Here is a 24,057-nt window from a genome sequence, read left to right as displayed (position 1 = left end):
TGCACCCTGTATTTTTTTATTTGCCTGTGGCTATGGTCTGTTTTGTTCATCAAAAAAACCAAAAGTTGCCAGTTATGGGACGGAAGGAAAACATATAATTCAAATCAAGGTAACCTCTTAAAGGGACTTCGCAGTTGGCACAGTGGTAAAGAATCTGCCTATCAATGCAGGAGGTGTAAGAGACATGGGTTCAATCCCTGGGTTGGGAAGATCCCCTGGAGTAGGAAATGGCAACCCACTCAAATGTTCTTGCCTGGAAAATTCCATGGACAGAGGAGCCTGGGAAGCTACCATCCATGGAGTCGCAAAGAGTTGGACACAGCTGAGCATGTACACATGCATACACACACACACACACCCTCTTAAAGAGTTAAGAATGTGATTATGACTTAGAAGCAGACATCTGCTTAGTCTATTATATCCAACTTGGGGAAAAAAAGCTGTGGGAACCCAAAGGTGAAGCTCAGAAAATATTCCCCAAATTTATAAGTTAGTAATAATTATATGGGATTGTTTAAGAGGAATGGGTCTTGGAAGACATGATCTGTCACTTAGAGAACAGTTTGTGTTCAGAACAGACAGCTGTTAAGATATCAATAACTAATGTTTTCTGAAGACACAGGATGTGTTAGGAACTACACCTACAATATTTCCTTTAATCCTCATGATATACCAATTAAGGCTCAGAAAAATCAAGCACTTCACGCAAAAACACATATGACCGAGCTAGAACTGAACTCAGGCATCTGACTCTGGTGACCACATTTTTAAACATTAAAATTTGTAGTTGTTCAGTTTAACCCCATGGACTATAACCTGCCAGGCTCCTTTGTCCATGGGATTTCCATTTCCTTCTCCGGGTATCTTCCTGAACCAGGGACTGAACCCCTGTCTCCTGCATTGGCACACAGATTCTTTACCAGTGAGCCACTAGGGAGGACTTAAACTTTAAAACTGGCAATGACTAACATATTGCTTATTTTATTTGTATCAGTCGCTTGAAAGCTTGTTTGATACAGTCCAAGATCCAACCATTTCCAGCTGTTTTAGGCAAAGCAGTTTTTGTATCTTCAAGATTGAACACTGGACAATGGTTGGGTTCACCTATGTAGGTCTTTCCCTCAGTGACATTCTTCTAGAGCTTACTCCCTTTTCAAGTGACAGTATCCAGATTGGCTAAATGACCAAAATCTGTTGAAAAAACGTCAAAGAGGAAAGTTGAGATAGAGTAGTGAAATGGGACTGGGGGGTCAGAAGACCTGGTTTCTGATGTCAGCTCTGTCACTAAGATGCTGCAAGATGAAATAAATTCACCCTGACTCCCCGAGTGTTGGTATTTCATCTATAAAATGAGGGCATTAGAGCAAAATCTTCAAGATCTCTTTTGGCTCTGGTATTCACTGGCTGTCCAGTGGTAGGAAGAGAAGCTGGAGTTTGACCTCACTTTTGGGAGGCTCCCAATTATTTTCCAGATGCCATGCTGAAAAGAGGAGCAGTTCCATGAAACCTTATATAGAGCAAAACCTCTGACAGTCATTATCTTACAACCTGATGTGGTCATCACTGTTCCCTTACCCTTCTGGCTCTGCAGGGCTATTCCTGGAAGCACCAGCAGCTGAAACAGTACTTCTGGGAATCTAAGGGTGCTGAAGAGTGGGGAACATGGTTGCTTCTTTCAGGCCCACTGATAGGAAACAAGGAGTGTCCAGGGAGTGAAGACTGTTGTCCTCTAGTTGCCAAGGCACACTTACAAATGATAACAGATGACATGTTACAGGCTCTGTAAATCACATTGTCCTCTGATCTGATATCTCATTTAAGCTTCTCAACAAACTTTATCGAGGGGAAGGTAGGTAATGAGTACTATATGTGACTGAAGGAAAGAAATGGGCTTGGGCAACACACACACACATATACACACACACACACACACACAATATTTCTCAGCTTCATAGGAGCTACAAAACTCCTAAAATTCCTTCACTTTTATCTACTTTATTTATAGCACTGGCAGGAATAATTATTGGAACCATCTCTTGAGAGCACTAAAGCCAATTCTTTGACACTGAGTCTCTTACCAGTGGCCCCACATTCAAGGAAGGATAGAAACGTCATTAGAAGTTAAACCCAGTCCCCTCTCCTATCCCATCCTCTGCCACTCATCCCCACCCCACGCCAAGTCCACTGCTCCAGTAACACCCAATCATTCACTGACATTCTTCTGTATCTTCATGCCCTTGCTTGTCTCTTCATGCTGTTTCTTCTGCCTCACAAGTCATTTTCCCTTTTTTCTTGGTAAAATACTACTCATATTCTTTCAGACACATCTCAGATGCCATCTCATGTGAAGACTTCTTTGATACAACCTCTAGTTATTGGTGACTTCCTGCTCTGCTTGCCCAAGTAATTTGTACATCTCTAGATTATTGAAAAACACAAAAAACATTGAGAATGTTAATTCAATTATCTCCACTCCTCACCCCATAGATGTGAGATCTTCAAGGGATGGACCATGATGAATCCAATTTTTCTATCCCTGGTACTTAGCCCAGCACCTAGCACATAGGAGACACTCAGCAGCATGGCTAGAGGGATGGATGCATGACTGGATAGGTCACTAACTGACAGGAAGACCTCTAGGTCATTCTCCATCAGGAAGAAGTTTAATTTTAAAGGGTAAAGTAAGATACTATGATACTCAAAGGATATGTTATCATCTCAAGTCCTGGAAAGACCTTGTTCTGGCACTTGGACAAGAATGAGAAAGATGCTAAGAGTAGAAAGGATAAGACCAAAGACTCATGGTCAAGGGCAAAGCCTAGTCCAGAGCACCCACAGGGATGGTCTCCCTCAGGACAAGGAAGAGATAGTATAACAGGCCCTACAGAGCCTAGAAAACATTGCAATTACCTGTGGCCAATGGCTTCTCCAGACCTCCCAATGTAAATTAGCAAAAACAGCACTGACATCTTGTGATACCAAGATGGTGCAACAAGCAGTTCAGTGAAGCTTGAAATGATAAACAAGTCTCACATTCTAAGGAACAAATGGATAAATCCTTGTAAACATGTCTAGTTTTGTTGGGCAAATTCAGAACATTGAGTATCCACAGATAAAAGGACTTTATAATATCCATAGCTATGGATGACATTGCTGGACTCAGGCTCCCAACATTGTTCCTGATGAATACTTCTGGTGAAAATCCCTCGGGTATGTTTCCACAATGGGATTTCCTCTTCTTTCCCTACGGATGTGGTAGAATTAGCAGGAACACTCCCACTTCCTAGTTCTATACTCTTATTTAATCCTAGGAAAAGGAACTGCCTAACTGATTCATGAGACTTGGGGAAAAAACCAACATCCATGGGACCATTTTAATGAGGAAGTAGAACCACAGCCTTGAAAGGGGTCAGTGCAGGCATGGTATGAGTCTCTCTTCTTGAACCACCTGTAGGCCAGTGGGCTCTTGGAGTCTAAGTTGGAATTTAGCAGATCAAACAGCACATTAGGTGCTGAAACAAGCCCAGCCAGATGTCTTGTCTCTTTGTCCCAGCTCCTTGGCCTGCCAGTGAATGGATCAAGTTGGTGCCATGCTGTTTCCAGCGCCCAGACAGGTCCAGAAAAGAGGGTAAGATTCCCTCCATGTTCTTTAATTTAGTCTAACCAAAATCAAAACAACACTTTGCTTCAGGTGTCTCTGTGAAATATTCTCAACTGGTTAGACTCTGGGGCAGAACACTGGTGAATACTGGCAGATCTATGTCCCCAACACGTACACATCATTAGTCAAATCCTTAAGCTATACTTTTAAGCCTAAAGGACAAAAATATCTAAAATGCAGCTTCAGTTAACTGCAGGATTTATGTTACTCTATGAAAAAAGTGGTATTCTCAAGGATTCCCTGGTGGCTCAGGGGTAAAGAATTTGTCTTGCAATGCAAGAGCTATCGGTTCAATCCCTGGTCCAGGAAGATCCCACACGCTGCAGAGCAACTAAGCGTGTGTACCACAACTACTGAGCCTGGGCTCTAGAGCCCGCTTGCCACAACTACTGAAACCCCCGAGCTTTAGCTCAGTCTCTGCAATAAGACAAGCCACCACAATGAGAAACCTGCACACTGCAACTAGAGAGGAGCCCCCACTTGTCATAACTAGAGAAAAAGCCCGTGCAGCAGTGAAGACCGACCACAGCCCAAAATAAATAAATGAATAAACTTTAAAAAAGGGACATTCCCAATCTCTCGAAACTAAGTTGTGCGTGTTGCTTTGGGGCTTTTTTCTGAAGGAGTCTAATATTTCCTCTTAGGAAAGTCTCTGACAGACTTGCTGCAGGAATGAGCTCTCGTTCAGGTGGGGGTCTGTCTTCCACAGGAGTCCCTGCATAAGTGGCAAACGGGTTAGTGAAAAAAGGACTATGAACAATGGATTTATGAAACAAAATCATTGTCTATCATCTAATACTATCATTTAATTCAAAAGGAGGTACAGAGTCCATTAACTGTTAGGTTAATTGTTCCCAACTATAGGAGCAATTGAAGCCAAAGAGGGGCTTATTTATCAAATCCTTTGTTAAAACACATATTCGCTCATTCAAGTACATATTTCATCAGTATGTACTAAGTGGCAGATAAAGGGCCCACAGTGTCCATTGCCTAAAACATGGTCTCATAAAGGGAGAGGAAACAAGAAAAAAATGCAGCCTCCCTCCTTTTAAGGAATGGTCCCCTTTACATCTGCTTCATCATCATTTCCGCCTCTCATGTAACAGTTAATAACTCCTTCTACTTGGAGTTTAAGTTTCTCTGTTGTCTGGCTTCCCTGACCCCACAAAACAAGTGATCTATAAGCTAACATACTCTACCCTTTTAGGCATTACAAGGCTCTTTCTGTAATGCAAATTATCACTCTATAATTCAGCCATGCTATACACATTCATAAAATGGCCTGCCCCCAAAACACAATGAAGCACTTTTTCCCAGGAAGATAAAAAGCAACTGGGACCTGATGAAAGAGAGCCTGAATAATCAATTAGAACAGGTAGGATGCTACTTCTCTTCCTAAGGGTCCTTCTTCCCTGTTGATTTCTTCCTTCCTATTTGCTTTTGACAGATGTTTAGGATCAGATAGGTAACAAGGCAATGGTTCACACAGAAGGGAAGTTCAAAATCTGTTGACACAGATCATTTTATTGGACTATGGGTATGTAATTTCCTACAAAATGCTGGGCGTGAGGTTTCTCTATCAATTCTAAACATGAAATCAACTAGTATAGTTTTAACTGTCCAAAAAAACGTCTACTATATTCTTCTGATTCACAAAACTGTTTTTTTCCCTTATTTTGTATAATGTTCCCAAACCAAACCACCCAAACATCTCCCTGAAGGAAAGCATTAAGTAGTAACATTTTATCTTTGGAAATTTGCAAGTAGTTACTTAAAACATTGTAAATTTCTTCCCTTGTCCTTGAAATGCACCATATAAATATTGCATTTGATCCTTAACTTACATTTCATAAATAATTTATTTCAAAACTATTCCTCCATAAGACTATCAGCTGCTGAGGTGTTCAGTTTTCAGGGAAAGCATTTATTTACTGCGTGAGCCCAGGAAGGCTGGTAAAGACTTGGCTAAAAGCTCCACACGGAACGAATTATGGCAATTATATTAATGGTCAAATCCATGATGTGCTGTTCAAATCTGTTAAAAGGTTTTGCACTGTATTGCCCACGTCTGATGGGCAATGAGTCCACCGGAAATGTTTAACACTTCATAGGGAGGCTTCCAAGATACATTTCTCATAGTTCCAAGAATTGCGACAGACTGTCTGGAGGTAACTTCCAGAGGAGTCTCTGAAAGTCACAACTGGGAGTGCATAGTTATCTCTTTAACACCATCCACTTCTGGTTCAGACTGAAACTACAAGCTCAAGTCACCAGAAATGAAAATCAAAGGAAACATCACACAATTAATTTTGATGAATGGGTAAGTTTTAATTCACATATGGCAATATTCTGGTTAATGATATGTCTCCTTATGACATCCATTAAAAATCCATTAACTTAACAGGCAAAATCTAATAAAGTTACTCTGGAAATTTTCTGTGAGGTTAACATTATAGACTTTTAATGAATATTTCCTGTAGGTATTGCTCTATTAGCAGAGCTAATATACTTATAAAACATGGATCTTGTGCCTGGGGGGTTGGGAGGGGAGCACAAAAAGATGAAAATAATCAGAAAATCAGAGTTGAGGTTGGACCCAAATCACCTAAAATCCTGCTGAAATTAGTAAAGGGCACTAGAGCTTTTAGAAGTGAAAACTGGATATCCCAGTACCAGCCACCACAGTCATTCATCCTTACCCACTTACTAATCAAAGAGTAATTTAGCTGCTAAAATGTGCCATGTCTTGTGCTAGGACCATAATATGAAGGTAAACAAGTGAAAATTCACAGGTCAAGAACCTTACAGTCTACAGTAAAATGAAGACATCTAACAGGTAATCAATGTATACTATAATAAAGCTGCATTCAACACACCGTGGGAATATTCAGGAACAAACAACTAAATATCAGGGAAAGGGTGGGCAAATAAATTTTAAAAATCACTGAAACAATGAAGCAACTGAAGTTGAAATTTGTGTTCCAGTAAACTATTAGCTCTTCTAGGCTATACCACAGGGAAAGTTTTAATTCTGGACATCACTTATTGATTCTGCATGTGGTTACAGAAAGTTCCTTCTCTCATCTAAAAACAAAGTAACAGTATACTTTTGCCACTGGTTGTGAAAATTACATGCAACAAGGTACATAAAAACACATAGAAATGTGCTTGAAATACAGAAGGGGAAGGAGGTTTAGCATTTATTTATTGCCTATTATAGGCCCCAATCAATATTATTTGGAAGTCAATACAGTGTCATGGTTAAGGCAGGATTTGGAATCCTCCAAACATAGGTTTGAATTCTGCCTCTATCATTTGCAAACTGTGCAACCATAGGCTAGACACCCTTCCCTTTTCTGAACCTTGGCTGCTTCAGCTGTAGAACAGGATAACTAAAAATAACTCTGTTATGCTGTTTGGAGAATTTTGAAAGATAATGGTTGTAATGCAATAGTACTATGTCTCAGAAACAATACACTATTACTTTTAATTCTACCATTAACTATATCTTTCATAGACAAGACTATAGAGATAAAAAAGCACTACGAGACTTGTCTAAGTTCATACGATTAATGCTAAAACTAAAACTACCCTTGCTCCGAGTTCCATGTTTTAGATCCAACTTTCCTGCAGTCCTCAATTAGACGACAACAGTCCTGCCCCTGGGACCCAGTCTTGATGATTCTCCTTCAAGGCAGGGAACTTATGACTGGAGACTTAACATCAGAACATCAGACTGGAGACTTAAAACTCAGGGGCCCTGCTTTAGCACCAATGACCAACGAACTAGTACCCTGGGGTTGAAGGCAACATTGTATACCCAAGATTCATATGCTAAAGGTCTAGCCTCCAATGTACTTGGAGATTAGAGTTGATAAGGAGGTACTCATCCTACACGCTAGCAAAGTAATGCTCAAAATTCTTCAAGCGAGGCTTCAACAGTACATGAATCAAGAACTTCCAGATGCTCAAGTTGGACTTAGAAAAGCCAGAGGAACCAGAGATCAAATTGCCAACATACATTGGATCATTGACAAAGCAACAGAGATCCAGAAAAACATCTACTTCTGCTTTATTGACCATGCCAAAGCGTCTGACTGTGGGGATCACAACAAACTGTGGAAAATTCTTCAAGAGATGGGAATACCAGACCACATGATCTGCCTCCTAAGAAATGTGTATGCAGGTCAAGAACCAACAGTTAGAACCAGACAAGGACATGGTTCGAGCTTGGGAAAGTAGTATGTCAAGGCTGTATATTGTCACCCTGCCTATTTAACTTATATGTGGAGTACCTCATGAGAAATGCCAGACTGGATGAAGCACAAGCTGGAATCAAGACTGCAGGAAGAAATATCAATAACCTCAGATATGAAGATGATACAGCCCTTATGGCAGAATGCAAAGAGGAACTAAAGAGCCTCTTGATGAAAGTGAAAGAAGAGAGTGAAAAAGTTGGCTTAAAACTCAACATTTAAAAAACTAAGATCATGGCATCTGATCCCATCACTTCAGGGCAAATAGATGGGAAAACAATGGAAACAGTGACAGACTTTATTTTCTTAGGCTCCAAAATCACTGCAGATGGTGACTGCAGCCATGAAATTAAAAGACACTTGCTCTTTGGAAGAAAAGTTATGACCAACCTAGACAGCATATTAAAAAGCAGAGACATTACTTTGCCAACAAAGGGACCTTTGTTGGCAAAGTAATGTCTCTCCAGTAGTCATGTATGGATGTGAGAGTTGGACCAGAAAGAAAGCTGAGTGCCGAAGAATTAATGCTTTTGATCTGTGGTATTGAAGAAGACTCTTGAGAGTCCCTTGGACTGCAAAGAGATTAAACCAGTAAATCCTAAAGGAAATCAGTCCTGAATATTCATTGGAGGGACCGATGCTGAAGCTGAAGCTCCAATACTTTGACCACCTGATGCAAAGAACTGACTCATTGGAAAAGACCCTGATGCTAGGAAAGATTGAAGGCAGAAGGATAAGGGGATAAGAGAGGATGAAATGGTTGGATGGCATCACTGACTCAATGGACATGAGTTTGAGCAATCTGCAAGAGTTGTTGATGGACAGGGAAGCCTGATGTACTGCTGTCCATGGGGTCAGACATGACTGAGCAACTAAACTGAACTGAACTTCCCAGTCCATTTCAGTTCAATCAACTATGCTTATATTGTACACATTCTGTCAGTAAATATTTATCAACATCTTCTATGCCAAGATACTCAAGGGTAAGGCAGATACAGTCCCTGCCCTCCAGAAGCTTTTGGTTTAGTATCATTTTTCTGTCTGGCTGCCTGACTCCAAGTGGTGTGAATATCCAGAATTTTAAGGTACTATATGCCTTAAAGTATTAACACTTTTCATACCCTGTGAAGTTATATCCTCTCATCAGCTGAGAGTCTATCACACTCAGACTCTAATGTCTCTAAGTATGGACTATGGATGTTTGTTTCAATGAAGCTCAAACTGGCTTTAGATGCTAAATATCGGACTTCTGCCTAACCCTGCTGGAGGGTTATATATAACTGTATACAGCCACATCAGTCCCTCAAGTCTCAAACAGCCCAAGGAGGACGTCTGCTTCGTTAGGAAAGTATAGAGTTAGAGATTGCAGTCCTAATAATGACCCTACAAGAGCAGATAGAAGAACTGAATCTCAGTTTTTCCATCTGAAACATGGAAACAGCTAGACGAATAGATTTGTGAGGGCCAAATGAGATAAATGAATTGATCGCCTACCAAACCACCAACCAAAGGACTTAGAATGCCACTAACAACTAACGATTGCTGGTTTGCTTTCTTCTTCTCTTCCTCTGGCCCCAAGCTCCTGCCCGTCTCCGCAAGCGCCAACCCTACAGGGGTTTCAGTTGGGCCACAGAAAGTCCAGAAGGGTTCTCTTGCATGCTACCCTGGCTCTCTTCTCTCCCTAGACTTAGCTATGAGCAGTTGAGCAGACCACGCTCAGCTGAGCTATGCTGTCTACAGCATAGCAGTACAGATGCTACGTGGATCTTTCATATTTCTGTCCTTATATTCTCGAAATGTAAGACAGTAGTCATGAGGACTCCACCAGAGAAAAGTTGGACTGAAATAATCTACTATGTGACTCAGTTATCAAGGGCAGTTGAAACAGTAGCAGACACTACTAGTTGTTCACCCATATTTCTCAGCACAGCTCTCAATTTCTGGTCTGTCACATGGATGGCCCCAAGGCTGCCTGACCAATTACCACATTTCCCAGCCACCCCTGCAGCCTAGTGGGGCTTTGTTAAGAAGCGCTGGTGTACAGGCTGTGATCAGAAATGAAATGGTCCATTTCTCTGTTATGCTTTCTCCAAAGGAATGTGGACAGATTCTTCTGGTCCTTTTCTTTCTTCCCAATCGCTAGCTGGGGACTGATGAGAACTGAAGGAGCAATCTGGACCCAAACTTGGAGGTCATGTTATAAGAAAGGCATAGCTGCCTGATAATCACTTACTTCAGTTCTAATACATAAGAGGGAAATACTCTGCCACCCTATTTAATTCACAGTACTTGAAATTTGTCTTGTTCCAACCTCCTAGCCCACACACTAAACAATACAGAAGTATTTTCTTCAATCAGATGGAGTATCTTACCTGATGACAGCTTACTCAAAAGGTAGGTAGTAACTATATGAAATACGCATCTTTCTGTGACATGAATATGAACTTTATCTTGAAGCTTTAACATATCAGCTACCATTATATATACCTAGTATCTGAATTATTTTACCAGGTAAATTCCTGCTAGTCATCCACTCCTTTCCCACCTAGTTAGTGCCACATAAAACTGGAAGTCAGGGGCCCTATGGCTTTAGTCAGGAACAACTGGCTCACATTGCAATTTATGCTTTGTTCCTGATCCTTCCAATTTTGAGCACTTCAATTATTTGTTCTTTCCTGCTCATGCCCTTACCTGATTCCTTGAACCTAAATCACAACACATTTTCCAAGGTTTGACTGGGATGATCCATATATACCTTTGATTATGCTATTTCCAGCTGCTCCATGCAAATATCTTCCCCAGTCTAGTGGCATGTCTAGGAGTCTACATTTCAAGGCAGATTATCATAGCTCAGTTACTATAAGCCCCAGTACAAAGGTATATTAGTCATGGCCTACCCATCATAGCTTACTCGCTTCTCTTTGAAACACAGGGATGTGTTTCTATATTTTAATTTAGACAAAAACAAACAAAAAACAATCACCAATATGTTCATGTATACGTACACATAATCAGAAAAATATATATTATTTTTTACCTATTTTGCTGTAATTATCTGTAACCAAGTCTTCCAAACCAGCCATCTTCCAGAAACTGTCATCCCAGCCTTTCTCTGCAGAGTATGTCCACTTGCACACCAGGGAGCAGAGAGACCTAAGAAAATAGGACAGAGGTAGAACCAATAATATGAGCCAGGCTTCGTTATATTTTGCCAAACACTTGTTGAGATATCTGCAATAGTGAAAAAACAGAATAAACTGAAGTTATTATTCACCCCTGAATATAATCAGAAGTCCTCAATGACATCTGTTAATGATTGAGAGTACCTTCTTTCACTTTCAAAAGGGTTTCAGCCCTTTATTTAGATCTGACTAAACAGTATATATAAATATCTGCATGTATATTTCTATTCATATTTATATTACATTTATGAGATAACCAGAAATTACAACACTGACTAGCTACCTGGGATTCTCCAGACAAGAGGACTTGAGTGGGTGCCATGCTCTCCTCCAAGGGATTTTCCCAACCCAGGAACGGAACCCAAGGTATTCCACATTGCAGGCAGATTCTTTACCATCTGAGCCACCAGGGAAGCCCAAGAATACTGGAGTGGGCAGCCTATCCCTTTTCCAGGGGATCTTCCCAAACCAGGAATTGAACCACAGTCTCCTGCATAGCAGGCGACTCTTTACCAGCTGAGCTACTAGGGAAGCCCGGAGATAAACAGAAATTAAAACAATGACTAGCTATTTGATGATACTGAGCATTATTACAGACAGCAAAAACAAGACTGGGAGCCGACTGTGGCTCAGTTCATGAACTCCTTATTGCCAAATTCAGACTTAAATTGAAGAAAGTGGGGAAAACCACTAAACCATTCAGGTATGACATAAATCAAATGCCTTATGATTATACAGTGGAAGTGACAAATAGATTTAGGGGACCAGATCTGATAGAGTGCCTGATGAACTATGGACAGAGGTTCGTGACACTGTACAGGAGACAGGGATCAAGACAGTCCCCAGGAAAAAGAAATTCAAAAAAGCAAAATGGCTGTCTGAGGAGGCCTTACAAATAGCTCTGAAAAGAAGAGAAGAGAAAAGCAAAGGAGAAAAGGAAAGAAATACCCATTTGAATCCAGGGTTCCAAAGAACAGCAAGGAGAGATAAGAAAGCCTTTCTCAGCGATCAATGCAAAGAAATAGAAGAAAACAATAGAATGGGAAAGACTAGAAATCTCTTCAGGAAAATTAGAGATACCAAGAGAACATTTCATGCAAAGATGGGCTCAATAAAGGATAGAAATGCTACGGACCAGACAGAAGCAGAAGATATTAAGAAGAGGTGGCAAGAATACACAGAACTGTACAAAAATGATCTTCATGACCCAGTTAATTATGGTGGTGTGATCACTCACCTAGAGCCAGACATCCTGGAATGTGAAGTCAAGTGGGCCTTAGGAAGCATCACTACGAACAAAGCTAGTGGAGGTGATGGAATTCCAGTTGAGCTATTTCAAATCCTAAAAGATGATGTTGTGAAAGTGCTGCACTCAATATGTCAGCAAATTTGGAAAACTCAGCAGTGGCCAAAGGACTGGAAAAGGTCAGTTTTCATTCCAATCCCAAAGAAACGAAATGCCAAAGAATGCTCAAACTACTGTACAATTGCACTCATCTCACACACTAGTCAAGTAATGCTCAAAATTCTCCAAGCCAGGCTTTAACAGTACATGAACCATGAACTTCCAGAAGTTCAAGCTGGTTTTAGAAAAGGCAGAGGGACCAGATCAAATTGCCAACATCCACTGGATCATTGAAAAAGCAAGAGAGTTCCAGAAAAACATCTATTTCTGCTTTATTGACTATGCCAAAGCCTTTGACTATGTGGATCACAATAAGCTATGGAAAATTCTTCAAGAGATGGGAATACCAGACCACCTGACCTGCCTCTTGAGAAACCTGTATCAGGTTAGGAAGCAACAGTTAGAACTGGACATGGAACAACAGACTGGTTCCAAATCGGGAAAGGAGTATGTCAAGGCTGTATATTGTCACCCTGCTTATTTAACTTATATGCAGAGTACATCATGAGAAATGCTGGGCTAGAGGAAGCACAAGCTGGAACCAAGACTGACAGGAGAAATATCAATAACCTCAGATATGCAGATGACACCACCCTTATGGCACAAAGTGAAGAAGAACTAAAGAGCCTCTTGATGAAAGTGAAAGGGGAGAGTGAAAAAGGTGACTTAAAGCTCAACATTCAGAAAACTAAGATCATGCATCTGGTCCCATCACTTCATGGCAAATAGATGGGGAAACAGTGGAAACAGTGTCAGACTTTTATTTTTGGGGGCTCCAAAATCACTGCAGATGGTGATTGCAACCATGAAATTAAAAGACGCTTACTCCTTGGAAGGGAAGTTATGACAAACCTAGAGAGCATATTAAAAAGCAGAGACATTACTTTGCCAACAAAGGTCCATCTAGTCAAGGCTATGGTTTTTCCAGTAGTCATGCATGGATGTGAGAGTTGAACTATAAAGAAAGCTGAACACCGAAGAATTGATGCTTTTGAACGGTGGTGTTGGAGAAGACTCTTGAGAGTCCCTCGGACTGCAAGGAGATCCAAACAGTCCATCCTAGAGGAGATCAGTCCTAGGTGTTCATTGGAAGGACTGATGTTGAAGCTGAAACTCCAATACTTTGGCCACCTGATGTGAAGAGCTAACTCATTTGAAAAGACCCTGATGCTGGGAAAGATTGAGGGCAAGAGGAGAGGGGGACGACAGAGGATGAGATGGTTGGATGGCATCACCGACTGAATGGACATGAGTTTGGGTAGGCTCCGGGGGTTGGTGTGGGACAGGCAGGCCTGACGTTCTGCCACTCATGGGGTCACAAAGAGTCGGACACGACTGAGCAACTGAACTGAACTGAGCATTATTATTTAGTGTTAGGTATGATATTGATAATTCTGGTTATGTTCTGAAAAAGGCTTCTTAGCTAACTGATACATATTAAAACACTGATGTATAAAATGATTTATTATCTGGTATCTACTGTAAAACAGCAAGTGAGGGGAAGTGAATGACATTGCAGATGGAACAGAATTAGCCATGGGTTGGTAGCTGTGGGGCTGAGGGTGGTTAAATGGGTGTTCATTATACGTCTCTATTCTGTACATGTTCAAAATTTTCTGTAATAAAAAAATAAAAAAACAAAATGGTGTCTGGTATAGATGTGATGACTGCAGTCTAAAGCAACATTTAACAGGAGGAAGACTGAGTGCTAGATGGCCTTTTCCTTTCTGGCTTCATGTCTCATCAATTCCCTCTTAGTATTCTACATTCCAGCAATAAACAACCCTTTAGAGGGCTCTGAAAAAGTCACATTCTTGCATACTTCTGTGCCTCTGCCCTTCTTCTATAAGCTTTCAAAATTCTTCAGCCTGATAACTTGAATACTTCCTTTAGTCTAGACCGAGGCCTCAGTTCTAGTTTAGATGTTCCTGCTCTGACATCACAGAGCAAGCACCAAATCTATTAGAGATCTTATCACACTGAGTGATTAACTGCTTCTTTGTGTATCTTCATCCCAACAGACCCAAGCCTTCCGATCTGTTTGCCACTATGTCCAGAGAAAACTTTCTAAAGTAAAATCTGATGGTACCAACTCCTGACTAAAACCCTTCAATTGCTCCTCACTCCCTTCAGGAAAAAGTCCAGTCCTCAGCTAGGCTTGAATGATGCTCTGTGATATGACCATGTTGACCTGCAGCTTCCTCTCCTGTCCTTCCTATCCTTGTTTTCTTCATTCTACACTAATGAATTATTTGAAGCTTTCCACAGTGGGCCTTGATTGCTCAGAGATACAGTGCCCTGAACCTCTGCTCCATTCTGCCCAAAATCTTCTTCCCTGTTACGTGTCTGACTGCTGATTAGCCTTCCTGACTCAGTTCAGACTCCCCTTTTCATGAAGCCCCAACAGAGGTCCAGCTGAGTCTAAACCCTCTTCTCCAAGTTCAATGTTCTCATACCCATATCTTAATACGTAGCACAGTCATTGTCCTTGCCCCTTCCCTTCTCTATTTCTCCCACTAAACCAGCAACACCTTCAGAGGAGAACCTACCTTAATAATCTCCAGATCACCAGTATTTACATCCAGCCACAGGTCAAGCCACAATGAATACTGATCAAATGGAAGCTCTGGAGAATAAATATAGTCTGTCCACATTACCATAGGTAAGTGATAAACCTGGAGAGTTCTTGCAGGTTTATAGATAAAGCAAAACCTATCTATCTCACAGAGCCAGCAGTTTTGGTCTATTTGATTCAGTCATTAAATTGATTCACTCATTCACTCACTCACTCAATATTTAGTATTCAGTCATTATGACCCTGGCATTATGCTAGGTGCTGGGGAACCAGTTATATGCAAAACAGTCAGCCTGCTGCTCTCCTACATGCTAACAATATAATTGAGGAGACAGTGATCAAATAATCACACCTAAAGTTACATCCTAACAAAAATGTTCTGAAGGAAGTAAAGAGAGAAATGAAAAGTTTTAGCAGGAGAAACTGGCAGGAGAAAGGGGGAGAAAGTATCAGGGAGGGCTTCACAGAAAAGCTCACCTTCTGTGAGACCTGAATGTCTTCTGAAAGCAAACAAATATTACTTATCATTATTTTTTTCACATGTGGCAACGATGGCAGATTCTAGGATCAGGAAGATCCCTTGGGGGAAGGAAATGGCAACCCACTGCACTATTCTTGCCTGGAGAATCCCATGGTCAGAGGAGACTGGCAGGCTACACTCCATGGTGCCGTAAGAGTCGGACATGACTTAACAACCACACCACCACCACCACAGATGACAGGACACGTTGAGCTAAGCTAAGTGGCATGGATATACTGAAGAAACACTAGTCCCAGTAGAAACAATATGTATGTGTGAAATCCCTCACCTGATTTAAGCAAAATAATTTTTTGAGGTATAAAGAAAGCAGCTACCTATGAAGCATGTTCTGAAGAATATGCAATAGGGTAACTCTTCCTGGCACAATGCCTGAAATTTTGACATTTTAGAAGCTATGGTAATTCACTGGAAAGAGCAATGTAATGAAACAATATGGTGTGAAAGGATTGTGTCTTATAATCCATTCGTATAGGACAACTCTTCACTCCCCAAATGTTCCACTCACTTGCAGACTACTAGGACAAACTTCTACTCTGTCCCATCTGTCATTAACTCAGTGTTGCTCCATTCACTCATCCTTGTCTACTTGGAAAATCCCATGTCTTTCTCATGGTCCAGCTCTTCTGCACAAGTTTCCTCACTACCTCCAAGTTAACCTCATGGCTATCTCCTTTGAAGTAGCATTACAACTTGGAAATACTTCACTATAGTTCTTAACAGCTGAGATAGGTTGAGTTCATGGCCCCCAATCGTCTAATCTCTAAATAACCACACGCTTTGCCACGTAATTTGCAGTGTTCACCCTCCTCCTCTCAACCCCCACACTATGGGCAGAGCCTCCTTTCCTACTTCAAGATTTTGGATACTGTCACATAACTGAATTTGGCCAAAAGAATGAGGCAGAAATAACTGCATCTCAGTTTTGAGTCTAAGCTAAAAGCAGCATTATGTGTTTCTGCTTGCTCTATTGCACTTCTGGCATTGCTGTGAGAAGATCATGCAGGTTAGCTCACTGGTCCCAGAAGGAGGGCAAGGGGTATGTGGGTAGAGGAATGACCACCAAGTCCACTGTGGATCACACATCCCCAGGCAGCCAAGACCTGAGGGAGTGAGTACAGCTGAGAACAGAAGAATCGCCCTGCAGAACAGAGTCTAAATGTTGTATCCATGAGTCAGATAAGTGATTACTCTGTTGAACTACTGAGCACTGGCTGTGATTCATAATAGAGAAATAGTTAAACAACTCAACAGCTTATAGCACAACTAAATTATCCCACATAGACTGTCTGCCCTATCCACAATAAGAGGAAGGAAAGGGATGTCTATCTCACTGCCAGTTAGAATAAGTGGCCAGAGAGTGTGCTTGGGGTAAAGACAACTGAGCCCAAGAGGCAGGAAGTGTTAACTCCATCCTCCATTAGGTTTATCTAAACACTTTGAGGGTCAATCTCATTTGGGTCTCTAAATCAGCTCTTGGATAAAATGGATGTGTGAAAGTAGCAGAATTGGCAATATTTAGAGGCGTGACAGAGGATGAGATGTTTAGATAGCATCAGACTCAAAGGGACATGAGTTTGAGCAAACTCCAGGAGATAGTGAAGGACAGGGAAGCCTGGTGTGCTGCAGTTCATGCGGCTGCGAAGAGTCAGACACAACTGACAGAATGAACAAGAGAGTACAACGTAGGAAACTTAGTTGGCCTTAGTTGCAACTTAGCTTGTCTGGAAATCTCCAGGAGAGAGAGAGCAAATACAGGACTTCATCTTGTTAGTAAGTAAAGGCAAGTTCCCAGAAGTAGAACAAGAGGTCTGCCTCCCTCTGAGGCTTCTACCAAGACCACGTTTTGTCATTCCCTCAAGTGTTTTAGTCAACAACCTGTACTCTTAAGGATAGCTATTCACCTTCAGGCAAGCTGACCTATCAGTGTGTGTGTGTGTGTGTGTGTAGGCATGGGTGGGAGGAGTGATTTGTAGGATCAGAATTAAAGAGAGCAACCTGTTCTAATGAGATGGATGAAACTGGAGCCCATTATACAGAGTGAAGTAAGCCAGAAAGATAAAGACCAATACAGTATACTAACGCATATATATGGAATTTAGAAAGATGGTAACGATGACCCTATATGCAAAACAGAAAAAGAGACACAGATGTACAGAACAGACTTTTGGACTCTGTGGGAGAAGGCGAGGGTGGGATGTTTCGAGACAACAGCATCGAAACATGTATATTATCAAGGATGAAACAGATCACCAGCCCAGGTTGGATGCATGAGACAAGTGCTCGGGGCTGGTGCGCTGGGAAGACCCAGAGGGATCGGGTGGAGAGGGAGGTGGGAGGGGGGATCGGGATGGGGAACACATGTAAATCCATGGCTGATTCATGTCAATGTTTGGCAAAAACCACTACAATATTGTAAAGTAATTAGCCTCCAACTAATAAAAATAAATGTGGGGAAAAAAAAAAAAAAGAGAGAGAGAGCAACCTGAAAATGACAGGGGCTGCACTAGCAGGGTGAGTTGTTTCCAAGACTGGTAGGAAAGGAGCGCTGCATCTGCTCAGTGAAAAGGGTCCCTCACTATCTGCTCCTCGCAGCCAGAACACCACGGCAGAAACTTCCGTGTCCCTCACTGCTTTCAGGGTTTTAACATCAAAGAGACTACAAAAGACTACAGCCTACATGACAGTTGAAAGAACATAAATTAAGGGGAAGGCAAAATGAAAAGAACACCTAACTTAGGGGACTAGTTCACCCAAGAGAAGATCCATACAGAAGGCCTCTAAGACAAAGGTCTCAGTGATTTAGAAATGATGAAAAAAAATTGGAAGAGAACACCAATAAGGAAAGCAATGAGAAATCAGAAGGGAGCAAGAAAGACTCTGAACTAAAGCTATGGATTTTAAAATTTATTAAAAATGTCCTTAGAAGAACTAAAAAAAAAAAAACACTGGCACTGTTAAAAATTGAATTAATGATCTAGAAGACAAAGTGAGCAAAATATCTTACTACTTGTAACAAAGACACAAAGGAAGAAATACTGAGGAAATAAATAAGGGGCCTTTTGGAGGACAGATCTGGCAGCTTAACACAAAAATAAAAGGAATTCCAGAAGGGATTTTTTTTGTTGTTGTTGTTAAAGGAGAAAAGGGAAAAAAAGAAAAGTTGAAGGAGATATTCTAATTAAACAAATACAGTGCTAGGTTTTTGTTTTTCTTTTTAAACTGGCTGAAGCAAGATTTAAGCCTGCAGATGAAAAGTCTCATTAAGTTCAGGAAGTGAATCCAGGAAACACTTGAATTTCAAGTGTAAACAGAAAATTATACAAACTTCCAGACAGAAAGAGTAAGTTAGTTACAAAGGCAAGAAATTAAGCCTAGCTAAGGAATTCTCATCTACAACTCTGGAATGTAGAAGATGGAAGAACAATGTACAGACCATTAACAAAAATGATCCAAGAATCCTATATCTAGACAAAGTATTACTCAGCTGTTAGAGGAAAGGAAAACATTTTCAGAGTGCAAGAATTCAAAAGTAAACTTCCTATATATGTTCTCTGAGGATAACATTTGAGAAAGAACATAACCTAAAAAGCAATGGGTTCTGAGGAGCTATATCAACAGAGTGGAAATCAAAGACTAGAGGAAGCAGTGGTGGTGAAACCTGATATTAATTCATATTCTCTATGTATATATGCATATGTGTGTGTGTGTGTGTGTGCATGTATAGTATAAATATTGCTGTTGTTATTCAGTTGCTAAGCATTCAACTCTTTGTGATCCCGTGCACTGTAGCACGCCAGGCTCCTCTGTATTCCACTATCTCCCAGAGTTTGCTCAAATTCATGTATTCCACTATCTCCCAGAGTTTGCTCGAATTCATGTCCATTGAGTCAGTGATGCTATCTAATCATCTCATCCTCTGCCTCCCCCTTCTCCTTTTGTCTTCAATCTTTTCCAGCAGAAGGGTCTTTTGCAAAGAGTCTGCTCTTTGCATCAGGTGGCCAAAGTACTGGAGCTTCAGCTTCAGCATCAATCTAAGAAAATAAAATCTGCCACTGCTTCCACTTTTTCCTCATCTGTTTGCCATGAAGTGATGGAAGTGGATGCTATGATCTTAGTTTTTTTAATGTTGAGTTTCAAGTCAACTTTTTCACTCTCTTCTTTCACCCTCATTAAAAGGCTATTCACTTTCTCTTTACTTTCTGCCATTAAAATGGTATCATCTACATATCTGAGGTTGTTAATATTTTTCCTGGTAATCTGGACTTCAGATTGTGATTCATCCAGCCCAGTATTTCACATGATGTACTCTGTATGTAAGTTAAAATAAGCAGGGTGACAATACGCAGCCTTGCTGTACTACTTTCCTGACTTTGAACTAGTCAGTTACTCCATGTCTGGTCCTAACTGTTGCTTCTTGACCTGCATACACGTTTCTCAGGAGACAGGTAAAGTGGTAGGGTATTCCCATCTTTTTAAGAATTTTCCAGTTTGTTGTGATCCCCACAGTCATAGACTTTAGTGTAGTCAATGAAACAGATGTTTTTCTGGAACTCCCTTGCTTTCTCCATGATCCAATGAATGCTCATAATTTGATCTCTGGTTCCTCTTCCTCGTCGAAACCCAGCTTGTACATCTGCAAATTCATGACCTGTCATTCTTGGGTGGCCCTGCATGGCATGGTTCATTACTTCATTAAGTTATGCAAGCCCCTTTACCATGACAAGGTTGTGATCCAAGAAGGGGATAGTGTGTAAATACATATGCATGTGTGTGTATGCACACACGTATACATATATATATATATATATACACACACACACACACGTGCATGTATATATAGGTGTACACATATTTAACCTAAATAAATGATAATTATGTGAACAGGAATTTGCAATATTAAGTTTTGTTGAAACATAACAAGTATGCCATCTTAGAAGGAAAACCAAATGATAGTCTGAAAACAAAACATTAATTTAGCAAAACATCAAAGTCAGACACTTGAAAAAGCATCCACAGGAAAAGGATTTTATGTGTATATGCACAAAACATAAGTTTAATGTTGGTTGTAAGAAATGAGAAGGTAATCACTAATGGAAACAGCTTAATAGAATGCTCAAATTAACAAATTAAACTAAACTAAGCCAAGAAAAATTAAAAGATAAGAGGGAGTAATTCAATATATACAGAAAAGAAAAATAAATTAGAAAGAATAAAATCAGCTATTTCAATTATTGTAATGTGTGAATGACCTGAATTCTGCCACTGGTTGAAAGATACTAATAGCCACAGTGGGATTAAAATTAAGGGATATCCTGTTTATAATACAAAGTTTTTAAAATGTGTTAAAGAGGTTTTTTTTTAAGTCAACAAAAAAATAACAAATGCATATGTTAAAAATATCAGAGTGGAATACAAGACCAAAAATATTAGCAAGATTAAGAGGAAGATTCTGATAACTAAATGCTCAATCAAAGAAGAATACCACCCTTTGTTAAATTTTATGAACTAAACAATATAATGTGAAATATATAAAATAAGCACTCCTAGATAAAAAAGTACTTGAAGAGAGACACACTTTATTTAAAGATTTTATTATTCTTTGATAATTTAAAGGACCAGGCAAATCAAAACATTAATAATAATTACTACTACTATTGAGGAATTAAAAGACTCACATACAGTCAACAAACTCAATTCTTTTTATTCATATGGGGGGAGAAAAGAAGAATGTTTTATTGTTCAATACAAGCAGAGACCAGATGGGTACGGTGGTATTTCATGGGTAAATTTAAAGTTTTAAAACATTTTATTTGAAAAGAAAGAAGTCTGAAAATTAATAACCTAAGCAGCCAACTTATGAAATTATGAAAAACAGTAAATAGCTGAAAGAAAGATCAAAAAGGAGTAGTAAAGATAAGAGCAGATGAAAGACATAAAATAGCAAGATAAAATTCAAAGGATTAACAGAGCCAAACAATGGTTCTATGAAAAGACAAGTTAAACAAAAAAGCATCTGGTAAAATTGAGGAAGAAAAGAGAAGGCAAAAATAACAAATACCACTAATGAAAATGGGAGTGATAACTACTGATAAAGCAGATACTAATAGAATAAAAAAGAATTTTATGAACAGTATTTTGTTAGCAAACTTGACAATTTAGGTGAAATGGAACATTACTTAAAAAAACAGAACTTACCATAACTGGCTCAAAAAAAAAAAAAAAAAAAAAACACCAGAAATCTTAGTGAATTTATTACCATTAAAGAAATTGATCCAGCAGTTAAAAACCACACCTCAAATAAATCCTCAAGCCCAGATGGTTGTACTGGAACATTCTAACAAATGTTCAAGGGACCGAGTACCCCAAAATATATATTTCAGAATCCAGAAGAGAAGGAATGTTCCCTAAGTTATTTATAAAGTTATGGTAACTACACTACAAAGAGCAAGCAGAGATAAACAAAACTCAGAATCTACTCACATTACGAATGTGAACATAAAAATTCTGAATCAGACATGACCAGATTTAATATAAAAATGTGGGGAAAAATACATCAAGAACAATATTCAAGAAATATTTAATAATAGAAGAACTGTGGATGTATTTTACCACTGTATTTTATTAAGAGAAAGACAATGATCAACTTGTATCTAGTAATAGAAAGTATCTGATAAAATTAAATGCCACATAAACAGAAACCCACTGAAGTGGGACTAATAGAAGTGTCTGCTTCTAACCATGTGGGAGTATCAGAGACTAGATTTTACCACCTTGCCCTAAACAACTAGGGAAGTCCAAGAAAATGTATGAAATAACTGTTTTCAGACTTCAACAAGAGGCAACATAGGTCTCTGATCCCTGAGAGAAGGAAAGGGGATGAGTCCTAAGACTGCTCTGGCCATCTGCCTGGGAGAACACGCCAGACCACAAAGCAGAGAGAGATGCCAAGGAAAACATGGCGGCTTCTCGAAGCTAAGGGAACTGAGATAAGAATCCAGAGAAGTCAAAGTGGCAGAATGAGGGCCCCAGAAATTTGCACAAGAGTCCTGTGAAATCTTTGCTGATTACTGCAATGCAGATATGCACGCTGACACTCCTGAGATCTGGTAAAGAGGGAATGGGAATCTGTGATCAAAACAATTTCTGAGTTCACAAACAGCTGGGAATCACTTGAATTGCTAAAATTAAGAATGGAACACCATTACTGATCACTTGAGACATTCAGTGGAGACCCCAAAAGACATATGCCTTAGTAACGTGACTATACTACCTGTGTTACCAAAGTTTAAAAAGAAGACTACAAAGGATAAAACTAAGCCAAAAGTACATTAATAGCTCCCTATGAAAAGCAGCTCAACAAAAGCTAAAGGACGCCTTAAAGGACGCCAACAAAATCCAGACACTCAACAACATAAAATTGATCATGTCAGCATCTAATAAAAAATATTTGAAGAAACAATGGCCACATTTTTTTTCTTGACTTGATAAAAACTACCAATCCACAGATTTAAGCTCAATGAAACCAAGGCAAGATAAACACAAAACCACATCAAGACTGATTACAGTCAAATTGTTTTTTAAGTGAAAAAAGAAAAATCTTTAAAAGTAGTCAGAGAAAAAGACACATTACAGAGGAACAGGATAAAAATGTCTTCAGACTCTTTGCCAGAAACAACACAACCCAGAAGAAAATGGAATGATGTCTTTAAAGCACTGAAAAAATTTAAAAAGAGAAAAATCAATATAGAATTCTACATTCAGCAAAAATAGCTTTGAACAATTATGTGGAACATAGGCTTTTCCAGACAAACAAAAGCTGAGAAAATTCATTTCCAAGAAACCTGCACTGTGTAAGAAATGTTAAAGGAAGTTCTTGAGGTAGAAGGAAAATGAGAATAAAGGGAAATACGAGTTTACACAAAGGAATGAAAAACACCAATCAGTAAATGATATGGGTAAATACAAAGGACCTTTATATTTTAAAATTTAAGTTTTTTATCTTTAAAAGATAATTTAGGGAAAACAATCAATGCATTGAGGGATTTATATATACAAAGAAAACACACAACGATAGTGGCATAAACGATAAGGAGATATGAAGATATATGTGACAGGGTATAAAATTATTTTAAGGTAATGGTATAAATGAATTTATTTGCAAAGCAGAAACAGAGACACAGATGTAGAGAACAAATGTACGGATATCAAGAGGGGCAGGGGTGTGGGACAGATTAGGAGACTGGGATTAACATGCATTCTACCGTGTATAAAATGGATAATTAATGAGAACCGACTGCATGGCACAGGGAACCCTACTCAGTGGTTCGTGGTGACTCAAATGGGAAGGAAATTCAAGGATTAGGGGATACATCTATATGTGCGGATGATTCACTTTGTTGTACAGTGGAAACTAACACAACACTGTAAAGCAACTATA

General features: G+C 39.7%; 1 protein-coding gene across 10 annotated transcripts in view; it reads right to left on the bottom strand.

Moving 5' to 3' along the window:
* The window catches only part of FGGY (FGGY carbohydrate kinase domain containing), a 483,924-nt gene that overhangs the window by 293,680 nt on the left and 166,187 nt on the right, over positions 1–24,057 (bottom strand). For all 10 annotated transcript variants that reach the window (XM_043461161.1, XM_043461164.1, XM_043461163.1 and 7 more), the window contains one exon: positions 10,955–11,070. In XM_043461161.1, coding sequence (XP_043317096.1) covers positions 10,955–11,070 — 116 coding nt within the window. The remainder of the gene's footprint in view (positions 1–10,954; positions 11,071–24,057) is intronic.

The sequence above is a fragment of the Cervus canadensis genome, chromosome 2, assembly GCF_019320065.1.
Source record: "Cervus canadensis isolate Bull #8, Minnesota chromosome 2, ASM1932006v1, whole genome shotgun sequence".
NCBI lineage: Eukaryota > Metazoa > Chordata > Mammalia > Artiodactyla > Cervidae > Cervus > Cervus canadensis.
This window is presented reverse-complemented; position numbering and strand designations above follow the sequence as displayed.